Source organism: Petaurus breviceps, unplaced genomic scaffold, assembly GCF_028583685.1.
Source record: "Petaurus breviceps papuanus isolate PSGF00001 unplaced genomic scaffold, PetGlider_PUasm1.0 208, whole genome shotgun sequence".
Taxonomy (NCBI): Eukaryota; Metazoa; Chordata; class Mammalia; order Diprotodontia; family Petauridae; genus Petaurus; species Petaurus breviceps.
The window spans coordinates 38158-65624 of NW_027185852.1; the positions used below are offsets into that span (position 1 = coordinate 38158).

The window sequence follows — 27467 nt, forward strand, 5'->3', positions numbered from 1 at the left end:
CCTTCCTTCCTTCCTTCCTTCCTTCCTTCCTTCCTTCCTTCCTTCCTCCTTCTCTCTCTCCCTCCTGGAGGTGACAGTTATGTTTTTAAAAAGCATCATTAACACCTTAATATTTTTTTTTATATTTTATTAATTTGTTTACTTTTTGTTTACAAGATTCAGTTCCACATTCCTTGAGTTTCAAATTTCCTCCCCCTCCTTCTCTTTGCCCCCGCCCATGGTGGCATGCAATCAAATACAGGATCAGCAAATACCTTCACATTAAACATTAGTCAGGTTGTAAAGAAGGATTATAACCGATGTTAGGAACAATGGGAAAGAGGAAACAAAGCAAAACAAGAAAGAGAAGGAGAGCAGGTAGCTTGCTTCAGTCTGCATTCCAACTCTGTAGTTCTGTCTCTGGATGTGAATATCTCTCTCCATCATGAGTCTTTTGGATTTGTCGTATAACCTTACATTGCTGAGAGGAGCGAAGTCTGTCAAAGTTGGTCATCACACATATGTTGTGTCTCTAATTGTGTACAAAGTTCTCCTGGTTCTGCTCTTCTCACTCAACAACAGTTTGTGTAAGTCTCTCCAGGTTATTATGAAGTCTGTCTGCTCCTCATTTCTTATAGCACAATAGTATTCTATGACATTCACATACCACAACTTGTCTAGCCATTCTCCAATTGATGGACATCTCCTTGATTTCCAATTCTGTGCCACCACAAAAAGAGCTGCTATAAATATTTTTGTATATATGGGTTCTCTTCCTACTCTATGATCTCTTTGGGATACAGCCCTAGAAGTGGTATACACTTATTTATAGCCCTTTGGGCACAGTTCCAGATTGCTTGAATCAGTTGACAACTCCACCAACAATGTGTTAGTGTCCCAATTTTTCCACATCCTCTCCAGCATTTATCATTTCCCTGTTTTGTCATCTTAGCCAATCGGATAGGTGTGGTGTGCTACCTCAGAGTTGTTTTGATTTGCATTTCTCTAATCAATAGTGATTTAGAGCATTTTTTCATATGCTTATAGATATCTTTAATTTCTTCCTCTGAAAACTGCCTGTTCATATCCTTTGGCCATTTATCAATTGGAGAATGATTAGGATTCTTATAGATTTGACTCAATTCTCTGTATATTTTAGAAATGAGTCCTTTATCAGAGACACTGGGTTGTAAAAATTCTTTCCCAATTTTTCACTTCCCTCTTAATCTTCGTTACGTTGCCTTTGTTTGTACAGAAACTTTTCAATTTATTGTAATCAAAATTATCCATTTAGCATTTTATAGTGCTCTCTAATTGTTGTTTGGTCACAAAGTGTTCCCGTCCATAAGTCTGACAGGTAAACTATTCCTTGCTTTCCCAGATTGCTTACAGTATCACCCTTTATACCTAGATCATGCACCCATTTAGACTTGATTTTGGTATACGGTGTTAGTGGTCTATGCCCAGTTTCTGCCATACGATATTCCAGTTTTCGCAGCAGGGTCTTTGGGTTTATCAAACAGTAGATTGCTATAGTCATTGACTGCTGAGTAACACCTTTATTTTTAAAAAATGGAGCTGCCAACTAAAAGGCCATTGGGAACCTCAGAGAGAGCAGTTCAGCAGAGAGATGGGGAAGGAAGACATACTGCGGAGGTTAAGGGTGAGTGAGTAGATGGTGAGGGCACAGTGAGAGTCCAGGCAGTGATGGGAGGAGGGGAGATCCCGTATAGCAACACTAAGGGGGGTGGGGGGTGGGTCACAGAGTGAGCACTAACTGGGCAGGTCCCTCTGAGATCAACGCCTGTCGCTTTGCAGGCAGGATGAGCTTCGCCAAACAGGTAGGGGCGGCCCCATCCCAAGGCGCTGACAGTCACAGCCAAGCTTCTGTTTCGTGGCCATCAGAGGATGGCACGGAGGGCCTCGCTGGACAACGAGGCCACTGAGTGGCCGGTCCTCCTCCCCACGTTGTCTCCCCTGGCCCGAAGCTTCCCCAAGTTCCTCCCCTGCTCTTCTCCAGAAAGATCCTCGGTCCGGGCAGGGCCGGCTGGCAGCGGGTGAGCTACCCAATGGCAGCAGCCAAGCATTTCCAGGGAGACGCACGCGCTGGCGCGCTCCCCCGGGGCACCTGCCTCCAGCAGGCTGCCTTCTCCCCTCCGCCCCGCCCCCTCTCTGCTGGCCAGTGTGGCCCTTCAGCCCGCTCTGCTCTCGGACCCACGCAGCGCCCCATCTCCCCGGCGCTTGGCCGCAGCCCGAGGAGGGATCGGGCGGTGCTTGTGCTTGGCCTGCAGGTCCCAGGGGCCCAGCGCAGCGGCCCTCTTCTCCCTCCCTGGCCTGGCCCCAAAAGCGGGGTCCCCTTCCTGTTCCCCTCCCTGCCCGTGGGGCCCCAGCTCTCTGCGCCTCCCGGGGCCCCTGGGCTTCGCAGCAGCTCCGAGGCTGTCACATGAGCACGCACCCTTCAGCTCCTTGGCCCCCCTCCTTTCCTTTCCTCCTCCCTTAGCAACGGGAAGGCTGTGGCTACCAGGGTCCCGGCCCGGGGCCAGAAGGCAGCGGGCTGAGCGCAGGGCGCGGGGCGCAGGGCGCACGGAGGGAGCCGCCCGGGGCCAGAACGCGGTCCCTGCGGCCAAGAGGAGCAGCCGGTGGGGGGGCCTAGCGGAGGCTGGCCTGCTCTGCCACAGGTGGGGCTGGCGGGCGGTGCAGCGTAGGCTTGCGGGCCACGGCCACGTCCCGGCTCCCCTAACACACAGAGCCATCCCCCATCCCCCAAGCCGCCGCCTGGCGCAGCACATAATTGTTTCGTATTTTCTCCGCTGTCCGCAAGGCATCCTGCAAAAATGAGCCGTCCTCACCCCACTGGGTAAGTGACACCTGGAGCCTGCAAGCACGGGCGGCTGCTTCGGCCCAGGGTTCCTCCCCCTCCTTCCTCCAAGGGAGGGAGGGAGGAAAAGAGGGAAGGGGAGAGAGGAGGAGGAGGAGGAGGAGGAGGGGAGGGGGAGGAGGAGGGGGAGGAGGAGGACGAGGAGGAGGATGGGCGGAGGGACATCTAGACAGGAATTCTGGGTTGCTGCAGTTTGGACCACCCATCTTCCTCTTCCTCTTCCTCTTCCTCCCCCTCCCCCTCCCCTTCCCTGAGCTAACTAACCCCCCTTTGAAATGTTAACTTGAAGAATTAAAAAAGAAGGATGGATGTGGGGAGTACATAAATTCAGCTCAGACAGTAGTTGGGATCTGGAAGACCCCCTGGTGTGGAGCATTATATGTTTAAATGCAAAATTACAGGTCACCCAAATAGGCATTAACTTGGAGAATTGAGACTGAAAATAAACTCTTCCTCTTGTGTCTTGCATATGAATGAGGAAGACACCGATTTGATATGTTTTTTAGAAGATGTCATTGTGAGCGAAATGCCTTATTGCAGGATTTAAAGCCCTCCATGCTCATAGGATTTCAGGAACCTTAGGAAGCTGCCTTTGGGTAGGTTGGGGAGAAAGGTCAGAGAACTCCCTTGAGCTCTAAGGGACTGATCAGGGACAGGCCTTTTTGGGGAGGAAGGCCATGATCATCCATTCGAATTTACCTTTATTAGGATCTGCCTCAGAAGACGAGCTTAGCAAATACTTCAAATATTTCAAGAAAATTAACACAATCATTAGCTGCTAAAAAAAAAAATGACTTCAATCCCTTATGGTGGGTGGCAGGAGAAGATCCAATTTCCTTTTGAATTAAACAATGTAATGCATATTAGATGAGTTTTTATTATGATACATCTAGGGAGCCAAGAGCTATCCTAGTTGATCTTGCAAATAATTTTCAGATGCTTTTCTTTTTAATTGAATTTATTGTGCGTTATTGAGAGCAGCAAATTAGCAGAAGACAACACATCTCAAGTCATTGGAAGTTTGTGATGTCTGAAATGCAGCATTAATGGCTACACTTGGAATTTATGGTCTAACTTGCAGATTTCACATTTTAATGAATTCTCTGGGCAGATGAAATAAGCTTGAATGACTCAGAAACTGCAAGCAAAGGAAGGCGCTAAGTTGGAAATCAGTTCCAAGTCTCTCTGGGAAATGGTCCAGGGATCATAATGATCGATGTCATGTCTATAGCACCTTTAGGTTTGCAAGGTGCCTCAAATACCATCATCAACCAATCAGCAAGCATTTATGAAGCACCCACTATATACCTCATGGTGTACTTTCATTTGTATCTCACTTACTAGGTAGGTACTAATCTCCCAATTTTACAGACGAAGAAACTGATCCTTAAAGATTCTAAGCCACTTGCCCATAATCACACAGCAAATAGGTGCTAGAGGTGGAATTTCAACTTGGGTCTTGTGTTCAGACTTGATGTTGTGTTCAGTATTCTTTTTTCAGATATCAACCTGCCTTCCTCATAGCTGCACTTGTTTCTTATTTGATCTTATATTTTGGACCTCTCCAGATCTGTGGAAATTCTCTTCCTGTGACTGATAGCCATCGATCTGTAACTTATAGTCCTGGAAAACTGTTTGGGGGCACTAAGAAGTTCAGTGATTTGCCCATAGTCCTGTGACTAGAATGTGTCCAAGGCAGGACTTGGCCATAGGTCTCCATGACTTTGAGGCCAAAGCTTTATTGGCTCTCATATTTAGCTTGTAGGATTATAGGTTGGAGCCAGAAGAGACCTAGAGTTTGTGAGGTTCAACCGAGGTTCTCCGACGTCTTAAATCTAGGTTCTCAGACTTCAGTTTGGGCCCTTGTTATCCTTTATCATTCCCTCTCTTTAATTGGCATTGAAACACTTTGCATTTTGCAGAGACATCTTCTGGTGTCCCTATTTGTAGTTTGTTGCAGGATATTTTGATGGAAGAGGAATTCTTTATTCTTCAGCTGGTGTCTGGCTGTGCCTCCCTTCAGGAAAATGAATGTGTCAGTCATGCTTGTCTTCCTGTGTTTTTCAAGATTTTGGCTGTTAGGAGTCTGATTAGACCATTTAATCATCAATTTTTAAGTGGAGAAAATCTGTAACTGCTTGTTAAATTGTAGATAATTGAAACTTCTGTTACTTGAGTCAAATTTTTCTGAAGCCCTTGTCCGACCCTTCACTGTGTCTACAAGGGGAGGGAAGCTGGGGCTCTGAAGAGAACTTTAAAATGAAATCTAGGGCAACACCCCCTCCAAGAGCTCCTCTCACACTCGCATCTCCCCCTCAAGGAGTCCCAGATGTTTCTCTCTAGGCCTAGGTTTATCAAACTGGAACTTGTGAGCCCCCATCAGTGTGTTACCCACGATAGTCAACTAACACAGTTAGCTCAAAGCAAAGGTGTCTATGGTAATGGTAAGAACAGAAGCTAAATATATTCCTCAATAAACCTGGTATATCCTCATCACCCAATCACATACTATTAGTAGCGAGAGTGGGCACAGATCAGACATTTTGTAAACACATTCTGTTTCTTTTCTTTCTTTGACCCATGAAACAAAGACTTTTAATGTTAATGCAAGAGTTGTTGCTACAGTATGACACCAGGAATATGCAGGCATTGCCTGGAATCTGTACTGGCCCAGAGGGCCTTCTCATTTATCTGTGCTTTATTCTTACCTATAAATGAAGTCTAGCTAATGTAGATGCAAGAACTACAAATCCCCAGTGAATTTCTTCAGCCCCTGGTCTTGTTGCTGAGAATGTGGATGGCGGGCTATGGTTGCAATCCAGTGTTTGCTTATCAGGAGTATTTTGGGGGCACAGAACTTTCTGCTTCTCTTTTTGACCCACTTTCAAAGAAAAAGCAAAACAGCAAACTGCAGTTGAACACCCCCAGCACAGAGTGCTGGCAATTGTACTTGAGGGCCAGATTTCCAAACCACTAAAGTTTTCCTCAGAGTAAAAGGAATGAAGTTTTGCATATGCCACCATTTAGAAATAATAAAAATTTCAGTAGCAAATAAAGGGTTTCTTTAAAGCTGAGAAAGCTTTTCCATCATTACTAAAGCAGTTAGTTGTTATGACTTTATTTTCAAGGAGAACATGGTAATGAAGTACAATTGTACAATAAAGCAGATATTTTAATTCCTCAAAACTCCACCAGTCAATGAGGGGTGCACTGATGGACCCCTTATCCCATTGCTTTTGGATTCTATTACTTACTTAATTACAGCTTGAACGACTTACATACAAATTGTAAACGGCCAGTGCTGACTTGGTTCAGCTGTATTTAGGAGTAAATAAAAATGGTCGTAAAGACCACTCACAGGGATAGGCCCTGGTCTTTTTTATTTTAAGTTAGTATTCAAGATTTAGAGCCGAAAGGGGACTCTGAGGTCATCCAGTCCAAATGCTCTTCTTTTAAAAATGATGAAGGTGAGACAGAGACAGATTAATGGACTTGCTTGAAGTCACACAAGCAGAAAGCAGAAGTTCCAGGAAATGGGAATGCCAGGACCGAAATGACCATCATTTTCTGACATTTCTCTTTTTCCTCCTTGTGACAAAGAAGAATGACAGCTAAGACAAGTCAGCTTTTAAAGAAGCTCTGTTTGATGGGGGTATGCAACATTCCACATCCATAGGCCCCATCCTCTCCCCTGGGAGCAGAGGGTGGTGTTTGCTCATCTCTTCTCTGAGTCGGGTCATTTTCATGAATCCAAGTTGCGGGGCACCTTTTAACATTGTCCATGCTTCCATTGTTTTAATCTGGTGTCCTTCTGTTTCTAATAGCCCTTGAATTTAGTGGCCATCCATTGGTAGCAGCCGATGGAAGCTTTGATCATCCCACACTTGAGGAGGTTTCTGTAGAGCAGAATGTCTCAGCAGACAGAGCTTTGGTTAGCTTCAGGCCCTTAGCCCCATGACTTAGCCCCATGTGTGTGGAGTGTATTCACCATGCATGAGAATAAGCAAAACATGTTTTAGCTTTTGATTTTTAGACATTCTTCCAGCACTCCCACCCCCACATACCCCTACCCTCTGAAGCCCAAACACCAAGCCTCCCATTGAAGCAACCATGGGCAAGTGGCTGACTGAGTTTCCTCTGTTTCCTATAAATACTGGTAGTTAGCTGTGGCCCCTCAAAAATCACTCCAAGGGATATGGTAAATTTTAGGTGACCAAAAAAAAGAAAAGAAAAAGCAAACAGCCAGATACAAGTTTGATGACATTGTCTTTGGGTTCAGGGGAGGGGTTTATTTTTCATTCAGATTTAATCAATGGAATTACGAAATTTCTTCTGTAGAATGTCTTTGGCTGACACTGAAGGGTGGGATAGAAATGATTATGAAGGTCTTGTCTCTGCCAGAAAATAAAAACTGAACTGAAAAAGACAGTGGAGGGGCTAGGAATGAGCTCCAAGCTGGTACTGCCAAAGTCACCGTAAGGCAGGAAGGAAACAGGAGGTAGCATCCTAGAAAGGAGGCAGTTATAAAAGCCAAGGCCGAAGCAGGGCTCCTTAGCCTGGGTCTGGGAACGTGTTATTTAAAAGACATGGAAAACCGCATTTTGTTCTAGTTGATTTCCTTTGCAGTTGTCTTTTTTTTTTTTTAATGGGTTTACCAACATGATTCTGAAATGGGGAGTTTGGCTTCCCCGGACTGGTAAAGGACCTAGGACAAAAAGAAGGGGCTTGAGAATCCCTGTCACAAACAAATGCCCAGAGTTATCTTCACCAGGCAAAAGGATCCCAATGCCAGGTGGCAAATTCAACTCCATAGGCCTTGCTGAGATGTGGCGGGAGAGAAGGAAAAAGGGCCAGCCCAAATCTGGGCAAGCAGCTGCCGCCCGGACCGTGCCTCCTCTGCTGCTCAGGATGCCCTGTGAGGCAGCCTGTGTTCTCCCCATATTAAAGATGAAGAGGGCTGGATCTGAGCCCACGTCTTCCTCATTCTAGGGTTTCCTATGCTAAGTCACCTTTCCTTTTCTCTGACGTGTGAGAAGTGTCCTGCTTGCATGGTTGGCTTTGATCCACCCAAGCTAAGGTAATAACTTTCTTTTGTATTTTAGGGATTATGAAAAAAGGGATGAAGGGGGAGAAACACATTTCTGTTGTATTTCTAATGCTAATGGAGGCTTAAAAGTATCTGTGCATCGATGTCTGAAGTATTTGGGGTTTCTTTTTGAGAATCAGACATTGCACAGACCCTTCTTTGCTGAAAGCGTCAGTTGCTGTGGGGACCCAATTGAAATCTCCTTTCTCTCTCTTGGCAGCCTGTTGGTAGTCTAGAGGAAGAGGGGGATGCTGTGGAATGGCCAGTACGGGGGGGGGGCTTCCTGAGGCTGCTCCCCCAGCCCCACTTTTCTCTTTCTTTTTAACACATTCTAGTGGAGGAGAACAGTAAGCAAAGGGTGAGGGCACAGTTGGTGAACTGCATACACATGTTTTTTGCAAGATATCCAGAAAAAGTTCTTGGAATGGCAGCTGAGCAGCTGACTTGACCTTCAGCTTTCATCTCCTGGATTCATCTCAGCAGGGGCCCTCTAGCTTTTTCATGAAGACAGGAAAAGTCAATCACTGCACTGAGGATCATCAATGTAGTTTATATTGTTCTCCTGGCTTTAAAAATACACTGTGTTCTTATAAACTTGGCAGGACCCCAGGCTGTGGCTTGTGAAGAGTGAGCCAAGTGTGTCTGTCCCTTCTTGCTCCCATTCCATGATGGCCGGTATTGTACTCTTCCCTCCGTAGAAAGAGGCTCCGCCAAGAGAGAGTGAGATGGAGAGGCCATTGGACTGGACCTCGGTCTCCTCTTGTCTTTGGAGCATGGTGTGAGAATGGCCAGGGGAGCCTAGAAGCCTGGCTTGCTTTGGTTTGAAACATGGTGGTTTCCATTTAGAACACTAAAGATTTCACATCCCTGCCACCTCCTGGATGCATGATCACCTGAGCAAACCTTTTTGAGTCTGTCTCCCTATCTGTGGTCCGAGGGCTTTAGGCCTGATGGTCTCTGAGATCCCTTATGTTCCCAAATGTAAGAGTTCCTGCAGCTTTCCACACCAACGTGTGCGGTAAAACACACAAGGCTTTGTCTTTGCTTTTGTCTAATTCTGTGTTTGCATACTGTGCTCAGGTTCTCCACCTCCACAGTAGAATGGAAGCTCCTTGGGGGCTGGGAGAGCTTGGGGCTTTGTCTTTGTTGTCCCCAGGCTGGCGGAGTGGGCAGCCCATGATCCCTGATTCTGGGAAGGCTAAGCTGTTGCCCAGTGTCACAGAGGCAGGATTCAAACCTAGGCCCCCTGACTCCTTGCCCTGAACTCAGCCGGCTCTGACTCTCTGCTCCTTGATCAGAGATCCCACCAAGTCAGGAGGCATTTTAGGCATCAGCTTCAATCCACGGGGGACCTTTCTCATAGTGGTGGTCTAGTTAAAATAGGAAGGTCCTGAGTTCCTTTTTTTGTGCAAATACCCGAGCCTCGTTGGGAGGAGGGAGTGCTCCAGGTTATTGTTTGGCCAGAGTGAGTCGCATGTTGGCTTGCCTTCCCGGAGTCCTGCTGTATTTCTGTAGAAGCAGCAGCAAAATGGGCAAGATGAAAGGAATCCTGTCTGGGCATTTGTTAGCTTCCCGAAGCTTGCTGCAGAAGCCCGAGATCCCATCTGGGCTGATGTTAAAGTTCTGCCTGGGGCCCATGGTACTCAGCACTCCAATGACTTCCAAGGTCTTCTCCAGCTCCAAGCCAAGACCGCAATCCCATGAACCTTCGCTTTCTGAGCAAAACCCATTGGTGGCAATGCCCAACTCACTGCAATCCTGTCCCTTCCTTCCTTTGCCTCTTCTACTCTTTCTAGTGAAAACCAGTAGTGGTGGGAGGGATGGGAAGTGTGTCTGATCTCGGCTCTCTCTGCTATTCCCATTGTCCAGTGCTCTTGGTCTCCTCCTTTGCTGACACAAAACACTTGAGCATTCTCACTTGATTCGCTGGGTTTCTGTCCACTCAAAAGCTCTTAGTTCAATCTGTCTTTTGTCTAAATCCATAGCTAATGCTATGAGTGCTTGACCTATTCCTGCTTCAAGACTGAACTTCTGAAATACCTCCTTGTATTATTTGCTTGGTTCCGTAAGAAATGACCGACTGTGGCTTGGTACAGTGTCAAGGAAGAAAAACAGAAACATAGAAACGAAAAGATTGAATCTAGTGTCTGCTCCATTGCGAATGAAGGGCCACGTTAAGGGTGGGAGTGGGGGGGGCACAAAATAGAATCCACATGGAGATGTATAGAAGGTCTACAGACATATTTGAGACATGCAGGGTCGTCACAGCTCAGAGGCAACAGTGAAAGAACGCCATTGGTGCTGATTTAGAAATGCCATTTGATTAGTGATCAAAGGACTTTCTAGTCATTTGCAGTTGGGGAGAGCTAAGAAAAGGGAAATTTCTAATCTAGTGAGACCTGGAATTATGACCTGATTAGTAACAACAAACACCAGCAAAGGAATACAAATTTCTTTTTGTAGACCAGGGTGCGTGGCGCCAGACCCGGTAAACTCCCTCTTCCAATGCAAATGAGCGTCTGCTCTTCATTTGGAGTTTGAACAGTAGCTGTGGCACTAAGAGATCAAGTGGCTTATCCAGGGCCACACAGCCAGAAGTGCCAGAAACAAGACAGTTGACCAGGTCTCCCCAACTCTAAGTCAGGCTCTCTCTGTGCACTAGGCAAGACTGCCCAAGAATTTATATTAGAAAAAATAATACGTGATTTGCAATTTTGTCATTTATGCAAAAGACAAAAATCCTCTGTAACTTAACAGGGAGTCTTTAGGGCTCACTCTTGGTGGCCAGTGTGGCGGCAAAGTCTCTTACCTTTCAGCTCTCTGGTCTTTAGATAAAAGACATGCGAGGGCATCACTTGGTGCATCCTGAAATCTTGACCTTGGTAGGACCTCCACAGATGACATTAACAAACATGGCAAACCTTTGAGCATCCTTAATCTCAAGGGGTAGGGGAAAGATTAAAGCAAAAGAAGATGCAGCCAAGTACTCCAGGTACTATGAATAGCACCTTCTAGTTAGGATATGGCATTGTAAAAATGTCAAGATTCCGAGCGGAATTGAACCCTAATGTTTTATGGTGGCCATTAATCTGGCTCTCCCTTCCCTTCTCTGGGCTGTGACCAGTAATATTTCATATGTGTGAATTTTATGTGGCATTTGTGTGCCTCAAAGTCTATTACAGATCTTTGCAATAGTCTTCTCCCTATTCAGAAAAAGCCCAACTCTTTCCTCTACAGAATTGTCATTTTACTGATGTCTCTTGTTTTCATATCACAGTAAGTAAGGTAAGGTAGCTAGCTGGTGTAGTAGATAGAGTGCAGGACTTAGAATCAGGAAGACCTGAGTTCAGATCTTGCCTTAGACACTTGCTAGCTGTGTGACCCTTGCCTAGTCACTTAACCCCCACCTGCCTCAGTTTCCTCATCTGCAAAATGGGCATAATAAGAACATGTATGGCACAAGATTAAATGAGATTGCAAATGCAAGGTGCTTTATATGTCTTCTAAAGTACCATATAAATGTTAGCTGTTGTTATTATTTCTAGATACCCTGCTCTCCCCCCCTGCTCCCCACTCTGCATTGAACCTTCCCTTGTAACAGAGACAACATTAAGCTAAAACAACCAATAAACAGAGTGATCTTGTCTGAGAAAGTGCATTCTGTCCCTGATTCCCAGGGGAGCAGAGGGAAGCATTTTTCATTGTCTCTTTTTGGTCATTGCAGTTACTGAGAGTGAGTTAATTTCTTTCTTAGTGTTCTTTTCACTTACATCATTGTAGTCCTTGTGCATACAGCCCCACTCTGGTGCCTCCTGGCATGGGTGACCCAGAGTTCTCAAAGGCTTCCTGACCCAGGGAAAGCTCTACCTGGTAAGTTCTCCCTTGTTGGAAGATTTCTAGTACGGTCCCAGAAACAGACTCCTTATTTGCTTCTTGCAGACACTCTAGGCCAGCCATGTCTGAAACTGAGAGGCTCAGCACCAAGGCTTTGGGACTGGTCACGTGGCTGTGGCAATCCATGAAACAAAATCCAAGGTTGTGATTGTGATCCGAAATCAGGCCCATTTCTCTTCTGCTTTTACTCTGATGGTGGCAAAGTCATGGGAAGTGGGGCATCATCCATAGTCATTACCTTAACGACTGCAGCTCCGAATGTGAGGACTTCATCCAGTGGCACAAGAGGGCACCTACTCTTGGGGGACTGAATTGTATCACTCTTGACGTTCTTGACTTAAGCAAAGTCAATCTACCAGTCCAGCAATCTCCGAGTGCTCATTAAGTGCTTACTATGACACTGAGCCAGGTGCTGGAGACACAGGTACAGAGAATGAAGCATCTTTACTCACAATTAAATTATATTTGAGTGGGGGAGACAAGTGCATATAGAATAAATAGCACATATATCAGTTTAATAAGTGCACAAACATGTGCACAAGGGAGCGAAAGAACAGGTAGTTTGGGAGAGAGGGGTTGGGGAGAAAAGGGAAAAGAAAGATAACTTAGGGAAGGGATTGGCGGCAAATGTAAGGCTGGCTTGCGGGTTTCCCTTAAGGCACTGGCTTTATCATGCGTCCAAAGGCAGAAAGAAATGCCATTTGATTGTATACCTGATCCTGTGTTGCAGCATTCATGTTCACTGTTTGTAAGAAGGTCATCACAAAAACAATGGTCGCCTGTGTTAACATTCAGCACAAAGAATGTAGATATAAATACTGAGAAGAGCTTGCTAGGGTAATAGATCAAGGGTGGCAAGAAAATCTGGTGCAAGGGGAAGGAGGAAGAGATCCCAACATGTGTGGACTGCACTGAAGCTTCATGCCAATACATTGCAAATGCTTTCATAAGAAAAAAAAGGTACCACACATGACAAACACCAAGTATTATCTTTGAAAATGAGATTGATTTTATCTTAAAAGATGGAAAACAACTCAGTGGTGTGGGAGTCATTCCTAAGTCAATTGTCTATATATAGACAGGTCATTGACTTGTTAACAGCAAGATAACATTAGTATTAGGCTAGAAGGACTACAAAAGGGGAAAAAAAGATATATTGCCCAATGCAAACAATTGCAGTTTCACCTGTTTAAATAAATGATTGGTGCCAAATCTGAGATGTAAAATGGGCAGAGAACAGCAACATTAACTGTAACAATTTAATAATGAAATTTAATTAATATAATGTGATTGTCATAATGGGAGGTCAAAAGCCACTGAAAACCACCACAGGCAGTAAATATTTGACTTTTTTGCAAAGTGAAGAGATTTGGTAAGCAGGAGCAATGCTAGTTCACAAAAGAAACATCTGTAAACTTTATAGGGAAGTACATTGGAAGGTTATGCACAGTGTTATCTCATAAAACATGGAGCAGCAGTAGAAAGATAAAAGAAACCTTGGTGAGAGACAGTATTAAGTGATATTGAAGGCACTTAGGGATGTGCCAGAAGAGGGGGAACAAATAGACAAAAGATGGAAAAGATCTATCAAGATTCTCCACTGTCCAGGACAGTAGGCCACCATGTTTAGATTGGGACAGTAGAGTCTCACATGTGCTTATAGAGGAGAGTCCACAGACAAGAATAAAGATGGGCAAAGCAGACAGACTCAACCCAAGGGACCCAGCAAGGTGTATCAACAATGCAGTATTCACAATGCCTACAGTAACTATAAATTTGCTGATGTGATTATTAATCACAAAATATACCAGGCTCTCTACAAGGGGAATAAAGCTAGAACATTTATTCAAATACCAGAAAACTGAGTCCCCAAACCAGAAAGTCAAAGCCATCACAGTAGTTATGAAGTTGGCACACATAGTTAATTTAGTAAGCACCCACATTCTCAAGCCTTCAAAACAGAACAGGCTACCTCAGGCAAAGGTCCTCCTCTCCCCACTCACGGCAACTGCTCAGCGTCCAGGAAGCGTGCTCCCAGCAGCTCCGGCCCCACAGTTCCAGTCCCTGGCTGTCCTCAGCAGGAGGCTGGCTCTAAAACAGGAGTTCACGCCTCTGCCTCCACCTCCCCCTTGGCTCCTACCACTGCCGCCAGTCACGCAGCCTGCTAGTCACAGCAGGCACTCTAGCTTGGCTTCCACCTCCTCTTGCCCTATCCCTTCCTGCTAGGTCAGCAAATTCAAAGGGCATGGAAGATCTTTAAATCCCATAACTGTACACAAGCTATGTTCTGGAAAAGACAACTTATTGTGGGTGCTGAGAAATACATTTTCAGAGCATCTGAAGGACAATTTATCAAAGGTGTGGAAAAAAATTTTGTTTTTTTTTAAATTATTATTACAAAAGGAACGTCAGTAACTCTAACAACTTTTCTCCTCTTGGAGGATTTCCATGAGGATGAGCCATCCATCCATGCCACAAGGGCAGGCTTAATGAAGGCATTAGAAGGGAAGAGAAGACACAGACATGAAGTCTTTTTTTGCCAGTATGTTACTGAATGAAAGTTTTAGAGAATATAAATCTTATTATGTTTATTGTTTGCTGAATATACCAAAACATTGTTTAGTAGAGCAAAGGCTACTGTTTTAAAGGTTCTTTTCCCACTAAACATCTATATACATGTTAAAATGATGCAAGATTCCTTGAAGAGTGTAACAACAGAGATGGACTTGGTCAATGGTCCATTTGGCTGCTGGAGTGATCGACCTGAAGGGCAGGTCTGACCATGTCACCCCCATGTTCAATGAACCCCAGTGGTTGTTACATCTGGGATGAAATATAAGCTTCTCTGTTTGGTATTTAAAGTCCTTCTTCACCTGGTCCCTTCCTACCTTCCCAGTCTTCTTATACCTGACTCCCCGTCATCTAATAACTTTTCTTGTACAATTCTAAAGTATTTTCCAGAATGGTCAGGAAAAATTGAATGACTCCGCCAAGTTATTCCTGTTCCTATATTCCTCTAGCCCCACCCACTCTATTCTGATTTTTATCTTTGGCAATCACAAGGATGTGAGTTGTGTCTTCACATTTGTTTCAATTTGAGTAGTACTTATTATTAGTCATTTGGACCATTTTTATGTGGTTGTTGTTCATGTAGAGTACTCCTTCTGGGCTCACTGCCCTGACACCGGGGGTTTGTAGTCCCAGAGGGACAATTGCTTTGCTATGGGGTCTTCCTGAGGGGCCATATTATCTCTCACAAGCCCCCACTGATGTGATTCCCTGCTAACAACTCACCTGCTAGTTTTATTTAGATTTGAGATAGGATAACAAGTGGAATCAATGGCAAACATGTCTTTGGGGAGAACTCTCTGAAAAATATCCCCAGCATACATGGGGAGAGTGGGCGTGCATTGAAAGGATAATGCTAGGAAGGAATGTGTGTAGAACATGTTTCTAATGAGGGACGGCTTCCACACTGGAAGTCCTTTTATCCCCTTAGGTAGCGCCCTCCCCCCCGCCATGACGTTCTCCTTAGGCATTGTTTCCCACTGGGCTCCGGGGTGTAGCTCTCTTGTCTCTAGTTGGGATTCCTCTTTTGTGGAATGAAAAATCATTCTAAAATTGCATTAGATTTTTGAGCAAACGATCCCTTCCAAACCAGAGAATTCTGAGAGCTTCTTAGACATTGTAGAGGTTTGCTTGAAGTTATGTACTGAGCTGGTTAAATCAACTGTGGGCTCCACCCAAATGTTGGTCATGAAATGAAATGTTTGCAAGTTAGCTTGACCATTAGTCCGCACAGATGGAGAACAGTGTTGGTTGGTTTTTTTTTTCTTTACTGGTTATTTCACCCAGACATATTAAGAATGTAAATAAAATAATATTAAAGCTCTCCCCAGGCTGTATCATTAGAATTTGCTGAGTGACACTGTAAATCAATATTTAGCGTAATCGCTGCAATCTGGCAGCGCCAAATGCAAATCAAAAGGAAATGAGGAAAGTAATATACAATAATTTATATAATATCAATTCAGTCAGCTTGTGTAAGATGCAGGGCTCATGGTCTTATTTATAGTTTAATTCACTTGGCAAGAAGTCTCCTTATTCAGGGACGAAAAATAAATGGCCTCTCCATCCACTGCCACTCTTCAGTTGTCTTTAGCATTCCTTGGAATGACAAGCCAGGGACTTTTGTTTTTCTTTTTGACTCTTAGAGAGCTTTAAATCCAAAGCAAGTCTAGTGCATATCAGAAAATCACCCAAGTGACAATGGTTTGTCAGTAAGGACCCAGCTTTGGGGTGTTTTGTAAATTCCTTGTGTCTCTGTATCTACTTGTATGTAGATATGAGAGAGATATGGAAAGTCATCTCTAGGTGTATGGATAGGTAGATAGATAGAGAAAACTAATTCAATGTTGCCCACAGATGTCTGTCTGTCTAACTCGCATGGTTGATTTGAGATCGGATGAGATGCTGAGTCCTCTTCTTAGATAACTGTAAGCAGCAACGTGGATGGATGGTAAAGTGATACCATTACCAAGGTCATGCAGTAGCACAGTAGGAGAGAATTCTTTCTGTTTTCCAAGACCCCGAAAACTCCCTATGAATCCATTACAGGATATGCAATACTTTTTAACAGATTTCTAATGGAGCTTCCTTTTTTCCTGTGGTCTTATATTAAGACCACAGATTTAGAGCTGGAGGAGACCCCCTTAGAAGTCCTCTGGTTTAACCCCCTTCACTGGAATTCAAGGACAGGTCCCCAAACTGAGCTCCATTTCCTCTTTAATGAGCATTCTTGGATTTTGAAATTCTCAATCCAGGAAAGGCTTCACTCCAAGCTCACAAGTATCTATGAAGCACCTACTTGGTACAAAGCTCTGTGGTAGGGACAAAAGACTCATTGAGAAGAGAAATGGAGGTCCTGAGAGCAGGGTTTGTCCAAAGAGAAACATGAGTTGGTGGCAGAACTGAGATTTCAAGGAAGATACTGCAAAATTCTCAATCCTGTGTTCTTCTAGATAAATGTTGGTCTGCCCCATTTCCCTTCTCAATCCATTGAACCCCATTGGACTTGGCATCTGACCAACCTAGAGGGTCTTTGGGCTCAGGCTCTATCTTACACTGCTAAACTGAGGGATTTCTCCTACAGGGGAAAAATGGACCTTCAGTGAAAGAGAGGACTTTCAAGTATTCCTGGAAAACAAAGAAACGAGAGCAAAAACAAACAGTTGAGTAAACAAAAAAAAAAGAGTAAAAACTGAAAAATACAAAACCGAAACAGAAGCCGGTATCACCATTCAGAAGGGACTGCACAAAGATGAGTGGTTACTTTCTAATAGGGGCATATGATTCAAATGTTCCCTCAAAATTCTAATTAGTCATCAGGCCTCCTAGAGGTAGTTACAGTAGGCAGAGAACCTGAGAGTCTGTTGTATTTTGATTTGATGATCTTGTCTTTTCAGTTACAACTAGCTATGTTCATGTCATTGTCTGGATAACATCTCTAATTTCACATATCGCAAAATGAGTTTTCTTTTTCCCCAGCTGAGTGACCTTTTGTTTTTAATAACAGCATCATTCTAACACTTACCTAAGCACCTCAGTCATATCCGATGAAGTTATCCAAGCTCCACAAATATTATGCACCCACTCTGTGACAAAAATACTGTGCTGTGATACTGAAGAAGAAAGGACACAGAGGTATTCCCATCAAGGAACTTACCATCTAGGGAGGGCAAATGGTGCACACACAGTGATTATAAGCAGAATCCACAATCCAGTCAATCACACACACAAAACCACATTTATTCAGCGAGTCTATGAAGTGCCAGGCAATGGACATATAAAGACAAAAATGAATTCCTCCATGCCTGAAGAATTTTACATTCTATGAACATGGAAAGTTCATGACAGAGGAACCCAGAAGTGCCACAGAAGTCATGAATCACGAGAAGTCATTTTACATCAGGGAAAACTTCATGGAAGAAATGGCCTCTGACATGGGTCACGCCTTTGTCCTCAGTATAAGCTTGGGCTGGGGCTTTGCACATAGTGAGCACATGGTAAATGATTACAGCTGCTGAATTTGACTCAGAAGGTATTGGAGTGAATCAAAAGAGCTTTGAGAAGCTCTCTTGCGGTATGGTGGAAAGTCTGTGGGTTCCCATTGAAAATGTGCAAATTGAAATATTTGACTTGAATTCACTTTTGCTTTTTATATCTCCAGTGCTTAGCACAATGACTGGCACACACTCGTATATCTGCACACATGCATGCACATACACACATATACATATGGATCCTACATAAGTAACATGCACGTCACACATGGATGCACACATACTCTCTCTACTGTATTAATCTAAGCCTGTATCTACATATCTGTTATCAGTGTCTGATACAAGACGGCCAACTTAGGCTTGCCTTTCTTCCCCCATCTTCTTCCCATGATTTCTGGTATAGAAACAGAATTATCCAAGTTCCATATGAAGGCTTTATAGAGAGGGCAAGAAGAGACAAATCACGCAATGTCTGTGTGTACATACATGTGTGTCTGTATAGACATACCTTATGCATATATGTCTATATACCACTTATCTCCATCCATCCTCTCCATCTAGCGATGCCATTTAATCATCTATCATATCTATCCATCTCTCTCTGTCCTGTCCATCCGTCCGTCCATCCGTCCATCTGTCCATCTCTCTATCTCACAAACCAGGGAACTCCAAAGCTGACCAGCTGTAGATTTCATTTAGAACCATCTGTGTGAATAGAGTCTGGATAACCCAACCCCATCCATGGAACCCTAACCCTGTGCATGCTGTAGGTACAGTCCTTCTCTCTCACTTGATAGATGGATAAAATTGGGTATCAGAACTGCTCTTCCCTCGTGTATATAACAGTCTTTTATATTCTGAAATGTTAAAGAAAATTTCTCTTTGTCTGGGCCCTCTTGTCCATCACTGAGTCGACTGGTCATAATCCACCAGGATCTCTTTGTTAATGTCCACGGCATCTCAGGCACTGTTCTAAGTGTGTGGGGGATATAAAGACAGAAAAGCCAGCATTGCTTTCTCCCAGGAAGGTTACATGCTATTGTAAGATGCAGAATCAGAGGGAGCAGCACCTTTAGGCCCCCCTCCCCTGCCACCGCAGAACCTGAAATCCCACCTCTTGAGAAAGGTGTTTTCAGCAGTGTCTTTTCCTCCCACGGAATATTGCCAACAGATTTAGTTAGCCATTCATTCCTCTGTGTGAATGAACTGGACAAACTGATTTCTTTTGGAAGAGCTTGACTGACCTGAGTGAAGTTGTCCAGGATTCCATCACTTTCCCCCCAAAACGGGGGTGCTTTAGAGGGCCAAAAGGTGAGGAAGGTTGAGGAAGCCCCAAGTAGGTTACATCAAACCTGCACAACACTCTGCCCAGAAGGGCTGACTTACTTTTGGGGTATTAATATCATTTTGGCCCATTGCCAACTTCCCAGTAAACTAGGAAGAAGACAAGGCACTTAGAACACTCATCAAGCACCTGGGTTGTTCACGGCACAGTGAAATGTTTGTAGCTAGTGATCCAGCTCCCATCTTTGAGGATCAGCTCTTTCTGTGGGTGTGGTGGGGTGCTGTTCACTGAAATCAGTTCTACCCTCATAGGAAGTCTGAGCCATAGAGATGGATAGGAGTGTGGTCACCTTGCCCCCGCACCTCCCATCTCCTTTCACGAATGAAAACTGAATGAAGCTTGGAGAAGTCAAATTCTTATCCAGTTTTGTACAGTTTGGTGGATCTGAGGAGGCCCAGGCGTTTTGACTCTTAATTAAAAGAACAGATATTAGAAAAAAAAGTGTAGTGACTTCCATTCCTCAGATCAAAATACATCCATTAATAGTCATTATCTAAGAAACACCAGGTAGTTGGATCAGATGACCATGCCGTTGACCAAGACGGCCATCTTTGTATGGATTCTTGCCATCTCATGAAATGGCTCTAAATCCTTTGAAAGCAGAAAGCCCTTGTCTCCTGCTTCTTTCTACATGCTCAGCATAATGCCATGGACACAGTATGAACTCAATAAATGTCTATTGATGATGCTGCTGCTGATGAGGCCTTTCCTTTTAGTTGGGTTTCCATGGAAATCCATCCTTGAGGCTGGATTAAAGCATGGGTAGTTGGGGGGAGGGGGTAGCCTTGGGGAAGAGATCTCTCGGCCTATTGCTGAAGATTTTTAAAGGTTATGATCCCTTAGCCCATTGATAAGAGGAGTAGAGAAAAGAACTAAGGTGCAACGTGGTGGATCTGAGAGGGGACAGTGCTGGGCAAGTGGATTTGGGGGGAACTCTTTTGTGAAAGCTACTTTCCAGACCGTATTAAAGGAAGAAATATTGTCTAAGCATAAGGCCATTGGAAAGCTCCGTCCTGCATTCAAGGAAGCCTGAATGAAGGACTTCTTGGTCCCAGGTTCTTTAATCAATATTTGAGCATTCCTGTTTACATGACTTTGCAAAGAGATTGATTTAAAGATATTTGAGTCCAAAAAAGAGACAATAAGTCTATTGTATCACAGTACACTAATGATTTCTCTTACAAGCCTGTGAAGCGTGGAATCAGGACTCTTAGGAGTGAAGGACACCTCACCTTTCTACAGATGAGCAACTGAAAAGATGTTCTAAGAAATAGAAAAGGGTAAGGATGGGAAAGGGGACCTTTCAGTGGCAGTAAACCTTTGATCATGTACCTAGGCCAGCAGGGCATCTCAGAGAGCATCTCACTGGTGTTTGCTGCAGGTTTGGGGGGTGCCCATCACTGAAAGCCTTCAGCCTCAGACTGTATGTAGACCACTGATGTGAACTCATGGGAGTGTATTCCTACAGCTCGGGCATCCACAGCCCTCAAGGGGACATCTTAGCTTCTGGGCTTTGAGGCCGGTGTGTCGTCCCTAGAGGACAAAATAAAACTTTGTTACATTTGAAATGGCGAGGAGATTCCTTTGTGAGACCCCCTTACTGACTGGATGTCATTGGCCTCCCAGACCATGTCTCCCCCTCTGTCAAATGAGCGTGAGACACACCTGAAGTCTCTTCTTCATGGGCTCATTGAGAGGCTTCAGATAATGTGTGTCCAAGCTCTTTGCAAACATTGATATAAATGTGAGCTATTATGATGGTGGGAATGACAATGGTGAGGATCACAATGGCCCCGGTGGTGATGGTGACAATGGTAGCCTGAGCTGCTCTCTCCAAGTGGCTTGATTGGGGCTTTCTTCCTGTGGCACCTTGAATAGCACCCTCAGAACCATGACCAGCTCTGTACAAGATGAAAGTGTTAGCGTCAGTCAGGCTTACTTGAAATGTGGATTGTGGGCATTTGTGAAAAAATGCAGAGACAGCTCTGCTATCCCAAGCACCATAAAACCATGAACATCTTCTGTAGAAATCCAGACTTGGAAGGAGGTTAACGCTCTTGGAAGCAGAGTGGGAAAAAGTGAAGCCAGAAAGAGCAGAGTGCATTGCACTAGACCAGGAAAAAAGAGAAGCCTGGGTTCAAGTCCTGGCCCTTCTCTTCTCTGACTTTGTGACTTTAGGCAAGTCCTAGCTTCAGTCTTTGCACCTGTAAAATGGGAACAATGGTAGTACTTGCTTCACCTGTACTTCCTTGGCTTGTTAATGAGGCTCACAGGAGATAACTATATCTTTGAAAAGATACTTGGTCATGGTAAAACACTATGTCATTTATTATTACCAGGGATCTAGACCAAAAAATGAAATATTTTGAAAGCCTGAGCTTGGGGTAATAGTGTTGCACTGTCCTGAGGAATCCTGTTCAGTCAGATTCTGCCCTGGTTTCTTCAATCAAGCTTGTAGGAGATCCAAGGTAGATCCAAGGTCTGCCAGATCCCAGGTAATTTGCCATTGCACGAGAGACAGCAGCACTGAACACAACAGCCTTTCTTGCTGTAGGCTTGGCAGGGAGACCCATCTTGCCAAGTCAGCAATATGGTGGATCCCAGTCCCCTTTCCTGGCTACCATGTACTGTGTATTGCCTTACCCTGCCAGAATGTAGGCTCCTTGAGGGCAGGGATTTCTTCATTTATATATTTTTAAAATTGGTATCTCTACAATATATTGTAGAGCATATAATGAGCACTTAGAGATAGGGACTGGACTTCTGATTTTATTGGTATGGGGAGTTCCCAGGTGAGGAAATGTCTGCCAACAACAGATAAGCACCTCCTCTGTGGCTTGTCCTCTTAGAGACTAGCCTCGAGCAAACAGTACAATGACTTGCCCAGGACCCCACACTAGGATGTGTCAGAGCAGGATTTGAATCCAGACCTCCCTGACAAATTGCCTTTCGTAGTCAACACCTGTTAGATGCTTTGATGACTGGGAGGTGCAGGGGATAAACTGCTGGGTCTGAAATCAGGATGGCCTGAGTTCAAATGAAGCCTTGAACACCTCCTAGCTGTGTGGACCTGGACATGTCACCTAACCTCTTCCTCTCTCAGTTTCTGTAAAATGGAGATAAAATAACATTAACCTCCCAGGGTTGCTGTGAGGAACACATGAGGTGCTATTTATGTGTTTTGCCTACCTCAAAGGACAATCTAAGACCTAGTCCAAGAATCCATTCTTTCATTCGTTCGTTCGTTCATGCATGCATTCACCGCAGCACGGTCTTTCTGAAGCAGGAAGCTTGTCTCGCCCCTTTTTAGTGTTTCTGAGCTCTTTCCACAAGAGCTCCACGCCCTTAGTGCTTGTGGCTGTATGACTGCCCGGCCACTCTGGACATCACTCCTGCTCACTCTCAGCCTTCCCTTCACAAGCATGTGTTGCATATAGAACAGGTGCGGGATCAAAGGGAGAGACGACATAGTCCCTGCCCTCAGAGAGCACACAAGGGGCCTGGAGCCACAAGGCATGTAATTTGGTGTAAGAAACAGAATGGAAGGAGTCATAAGAGAAATTTGCCAGCTCCGTGTCTGGAAGGGTGAGAAGAATAAAAACTCTCTTCTGGCTGCAGAGAATGGAAACGCTTGGCTGCAGGTGGTGTTCAGCTGGGCCTTGGGAAGAGAGGTAGGGATTTGGCAAATGGAGGCCAGGGCCAGGAAGTGCACAACCCAACATATATAAGCAAATAGAAAACGTAGCCAATGTACACATGCAAGGAGATTTGAGGGAGCAGGTGCTATCAGCCGGAGGGGGAGCCAGGAAAGGTTTCCTGTGGGAGGTCTGAAGAGAGCAGCATGGTGAGGGAGAGCATCCCAGGCATGGGAGTGAGCCATGAGAAAGAGACCACCATGTCTGAGGAGCAGGAAGAAGACCAGTTCCACTTGTGTGAAGAGGAGTCAAAGCAGGGGGGCCTCGTTGGGAAGGGCATTCAATGCCAAACAGAGGACTTTGTATTTTATCCTTGTTTGGGGCCAAGTTGGACAGGAACTGAAGTGCCCAAAGAGGAGCTTGCACTGGACCCAGAGGCACTGGGACTTCTTGGGAAGAGGATGGTGTGGTCAGACTTTCAGAATCACATTAGCCGCTGTGCCAGGGAGCCAAGGGAGACTTGGGTCAGAGACACCACCTGGAAAGCTGTAATTGATGTGAGAGGTGATGAGGGTCAGAATATGGGGTGTGGATACAGTAGAAGTGGACATATGTAAGCACTTTTGTAGAGGAGAAGATGAAAAGATTAATGAATTAAAGAGATATTGAGTGAGTGCATGAGAGAGAGTTCTGAGACTTGGATGACTGGAAGGATGGCGGTGCCCTCAGCAAGAGTGGGATGGTTTTGGAAAGAAAGCTAAGGAGGTCATTTTGGGACACAACTGAGATTGAGATGCTTGTGGGAATCGAGTTTGAACTGTCTACTAGGCACTTGGGCATCAGGATTATAACTCAGGAGAGAGACCAGGACTGGATTTAGAGATCTTGGATTTATCCGCATAGAGATGACAGTTAAAGACACGGAAACTCATGAAGTCACCAAATGAAAGAGAATATAGAGAAAAGAAAAATGGGGTCCAGGGCAGAGGCTCCAAGTGCACTCACATTTAATGGGGCTGGATATGGATGGTGATCCACCACAGAGGACTGGAAAGGAATGGCCAGATAGGGAAGAGGAGAGCCTAGAGAGCATTTGTCACAGACTCCCAGAAAGAAGAGTGTGTCCAGAAGGGGAAGGTGGTCAACAACGTCAGACGCTGCAGAGAGCCTAAGAAGGATGAGGAGTGAGAAAAGACCCTTGGCTTTGACAATTAAAAGCTCTATGGTAACTTGGGAGAGAGAGTTTTCGTTTGAATGAGAAAGGAGAGAGAACAGAGGAAAGTGTAGGCTGGTACCCGGAGATCACATTTTTTTTAGCAGTTTGACTGAGAAAGAGGGAAGATGTGTAGAGTCCTCTCTAGGGAATGATATGGTCTAGTGAGGGCTGGTTTTTCCGGATAAAGGAGCCTGGGGCTTTTTTTTTTGCCTATTTTTGGAGGCCAATTGGGGTTAAGTGACTTGCCCAAAGTCACATGGCTAATTAGTGTGTCGAGTGTCTGAGGCCGGATTTGAGCTCAGGTCCTCCTGACTCCGGGGCCAGTGCTCTATTCACTGAGTGACCTAGCCATGCCCCTGGGGCTTCTTTGTAGACCATAGGGAAGCAACCAGTAGATAGAGGATGGTTGAATATTATCAAAATGGAAGGCTGATATGGCAGTAACTGTTTGGATGAGAAGGGATGGGGAAGGGGTCAAGGACACATGTAAAGGGATTGATCTTCATGAGAAGAAATGTCAGCTCATATTCAGAAACACATCTAGGGGTTATGCCTTAAGAGAAGGGGAGAATGTGGAGCCCATGGCAGATGACTTCTCTTTTCTCAGTGAAATATGAGACAAAGTCCTTGGGGTGGAGTATGGAGAGTAGAAATACCATGGAGGGCTTGAGGAGAGAAAAGATTTAGGATAATGGTTATGGGGAATGGAAGAGAGAATTCATTGGTAAGGATTAAAATGATTGTTCAGAGGCAGCTAGGTTACAAAGTGAGTAGAGCACTGGCCTTGGAGTCAGGAGGACCTGAGTTCAAATCCGGCTTCAGGCACTTAACACTTACTAGCCGTGTGACCTTGGGCAAGTCACTTAACCCCAATTGCCCTACCTTCTTCCTCTGGAAAAAAAAAGAAAAAAAAAGATTGTTCAGTTGCAAAGAAAGCCCATTTGAAACTTGATATCATCAAGTTGTGATGGCCTGCATTCCTTACCTGCATTGGGAGCAGAAAAAGGAGGAAGGAAGGAGGAAAGAGGGAGCTCTCCAGGGTGGGGGTCTGGCAAAGGTGAAGGGAGTCAGGCCCAAGACTGGAGCAAAGCACTGAGTGCAGCAGGTCAGCCAAGAAGGGGGCAACATCACAGCTTAGCTGGAGAACCTGGCAGAGGGCGTGTGCTCCTTGAGGACCAGGGCTCTTCTTCTCTGTCTATATCCTGAGAGCCTCGCACAAGGTCCGGCACACAGCAGGTGCTTAAACAGTGCTTCAGTGTGCATCTCAACAATTTGAGAGGCCAGGTGTGGACCCTCCCACTGTTGGAGTGTCCAGAGTGAGTGGCACAAGCCACAATGTCGTCACTTTACATAGTGGAAAAGAAGCTTGTGCTTTGACCTTTAGGAGCAGGGCTGGGTTCGAGAGAAGGCAGAAGCGTTCCTTTCTTCAGTGAGTTCTCACAGGAGGGAGACACCTGATGTGTCCCAGGGACTGGAGAGAAGACCTTCGTGCCCCTCGGAGGGGCAGGGCCCTGGTCCTGTCCTCATCTCGTTCTGGTCTCCTTCCTTGCCAGCAGCCTCCTGAGGCCTGAACTTGGGCTCCCCTTGGGGATCTGGATTCACTTCCTTTTACCCACCTGGATCCCATGACACTAACTTTGTGTTTGTTTTTAAACCTTCCAGGCCACTCGCCACATACAACAGTCTCAGAGACAAACACCTAGTCGGCTACTTCAGCAATACAAGGATAAGGAGACACCTGCAGAGGTCAGGGCTGGTAAGTCTCCATTCCCCTCTCCCAGCTTCCTAGGAGTCCATTTCACTGAGCTTGCTTTCAGTCTTACAGGCCTGTTTGAGGGGAGATCGGGTTAAAAGAGCATAGAGGTGATGATGGGCAGGGGGGAGGATGGACCAAGATGACTTGTTTCCTAGTGCAGAGGGCGAGCTTAAATGGTGGAAGATGTGGGTATGCTTGGTGGAGGAGGCAAGATGAGCTCGCATGGTTTCCCTCAGAAGCACTGTTCTTTGACCAGCAGTTCTGTGGTCTGTGTACATCCTGGCTGACTCTGGTCATCTTCCACGTAGGGTTAAGAAGGTCTGTGCTGAAATTCAGGTTGCGTCTTCTCTGCCTTGGGCAATAAACCCTACAAAGGGGCTCGCGCCAGACTCTGAAAATGGGCAAAGAAAAGCTACTTGATGCCAAGGAAGCAGGGGGGAAGTAGGGGCAACTTGGCAGATGTAACTAGGGTTAGGCCATGGGCCTAACTCATTGTGTATGAGCGTGGACAGGGCGTTGGTGTTGTGGTCAGAGGGCTGGGCTTCAGATTCCACTTCTCTCACTATCTGGGTGACTGTGGGAAACGTTGAGCCTTGGTTTCCTCATCAGTAAAATAAGGAGATGGAGCTATGGGACCTCCAGTGCTCCTTCTAACTCTCAGGATATGATCCCATACAACAGTCCTTCAACTGTTTAGAAACAACTGAACTTAGCATCTGTTTAGCAGGAATAATGAGTTAAAATAGGAGCTCCCAGATGGCTGCTTCCTCTTCCTTCTGTCACCCAGATCCCAGGTGAGCTGAGCTCCTTCCTTACACAGTCCTACACTGGTCGCCATTCTTCTCAGCAAAATGGTGTCCCAGGTTCCATTCTCCCATGGTTCCTTGTGTCCCAGGTTACCACCTCCCCCCATTCCAGACTCAACTGAACTTGTCTTGAAAAATGCATTTGAGGGGACTTTTCATGCTGCTTAAGTGTAAAAATGCTGCAGTGGCAGCGTCAGGATGGTACGGGACGCTTGTCTGTGACCTCCCAGAAGCTGGCCACCACAAGTCTCACCCAGCTCGCTCTTGATATCTTGAGGGCTCCAGCAGCCCCCTGCTCTCCCTGCCCTCCTCATCCTTGTCATGTGGCCAGGCCCTCTTCTCTTCCCGTCACACATTTCTTTTTTTGTAAAGCAACTGGGGGTAAGTAACTTGCTCAAGGTTACAAGGCCAGGTGTTTCTCAGTGGGTGCTAAGTGTCTGAGCCCGGATTTGATCCCAGGTCATCCCGACACTGGGGCCAGTGCTCTTACTCGCTGTGCTACCTGGCCGCCCCAACACACATTTCTTTAATGACATCCTTCACTCCTGTCCCTGAAGCTCTTCATTGACTCCATAAGCTTGGCCAAAGTTGCTGTCTCTTGTGTGTTAATGATGTCTTTAGGCTCTGTGGGTCTTCCCTGAGGTTTTGCCCCATTCATTCTCTCTTAGTTCTTTCCTTTTTTAATGCTTTTTTTTCATTTCTTCCTCACTCATTCTCTCTTGTTTTTTTCCTTTTTTCACTCTTTTTTTTTCATTTCCTCCTTACTCATTCTCTCTTGGTTCTTTCCTTTTTTCACTCTTTTTTTTTCAT

The 27467-nt window shown here is 45.3% G+C and overlaps 1 protein-coding gene across 1 annotated transcript in view; it reads left to right on the forward strand.

The window, feature by feature from the left end:
- The first annotated feature begins 2581 nt into the window (after positions 1–2581).
- Positions 2582–27467, forward strand: part of LOC138165234 (glutamate-rich protein 3-like) — a 132694-nt gene continuing 107808 nt past the window's right edge. Inside the window, exons 1-2 of the mRNA XM_069093352.1 lie at positions 2582–2836; positions 25758–25851. Of these exons, the coding sequence (XP_068949453.1) occupies positions 2814–2836; positions 25758–25851 (117 nt within the window). The 5' untranslated portion in view covers positions 2582–2813. The remainder of the gene's footprint in view (positions 2837–25757; positions 25852–27467) is intronic.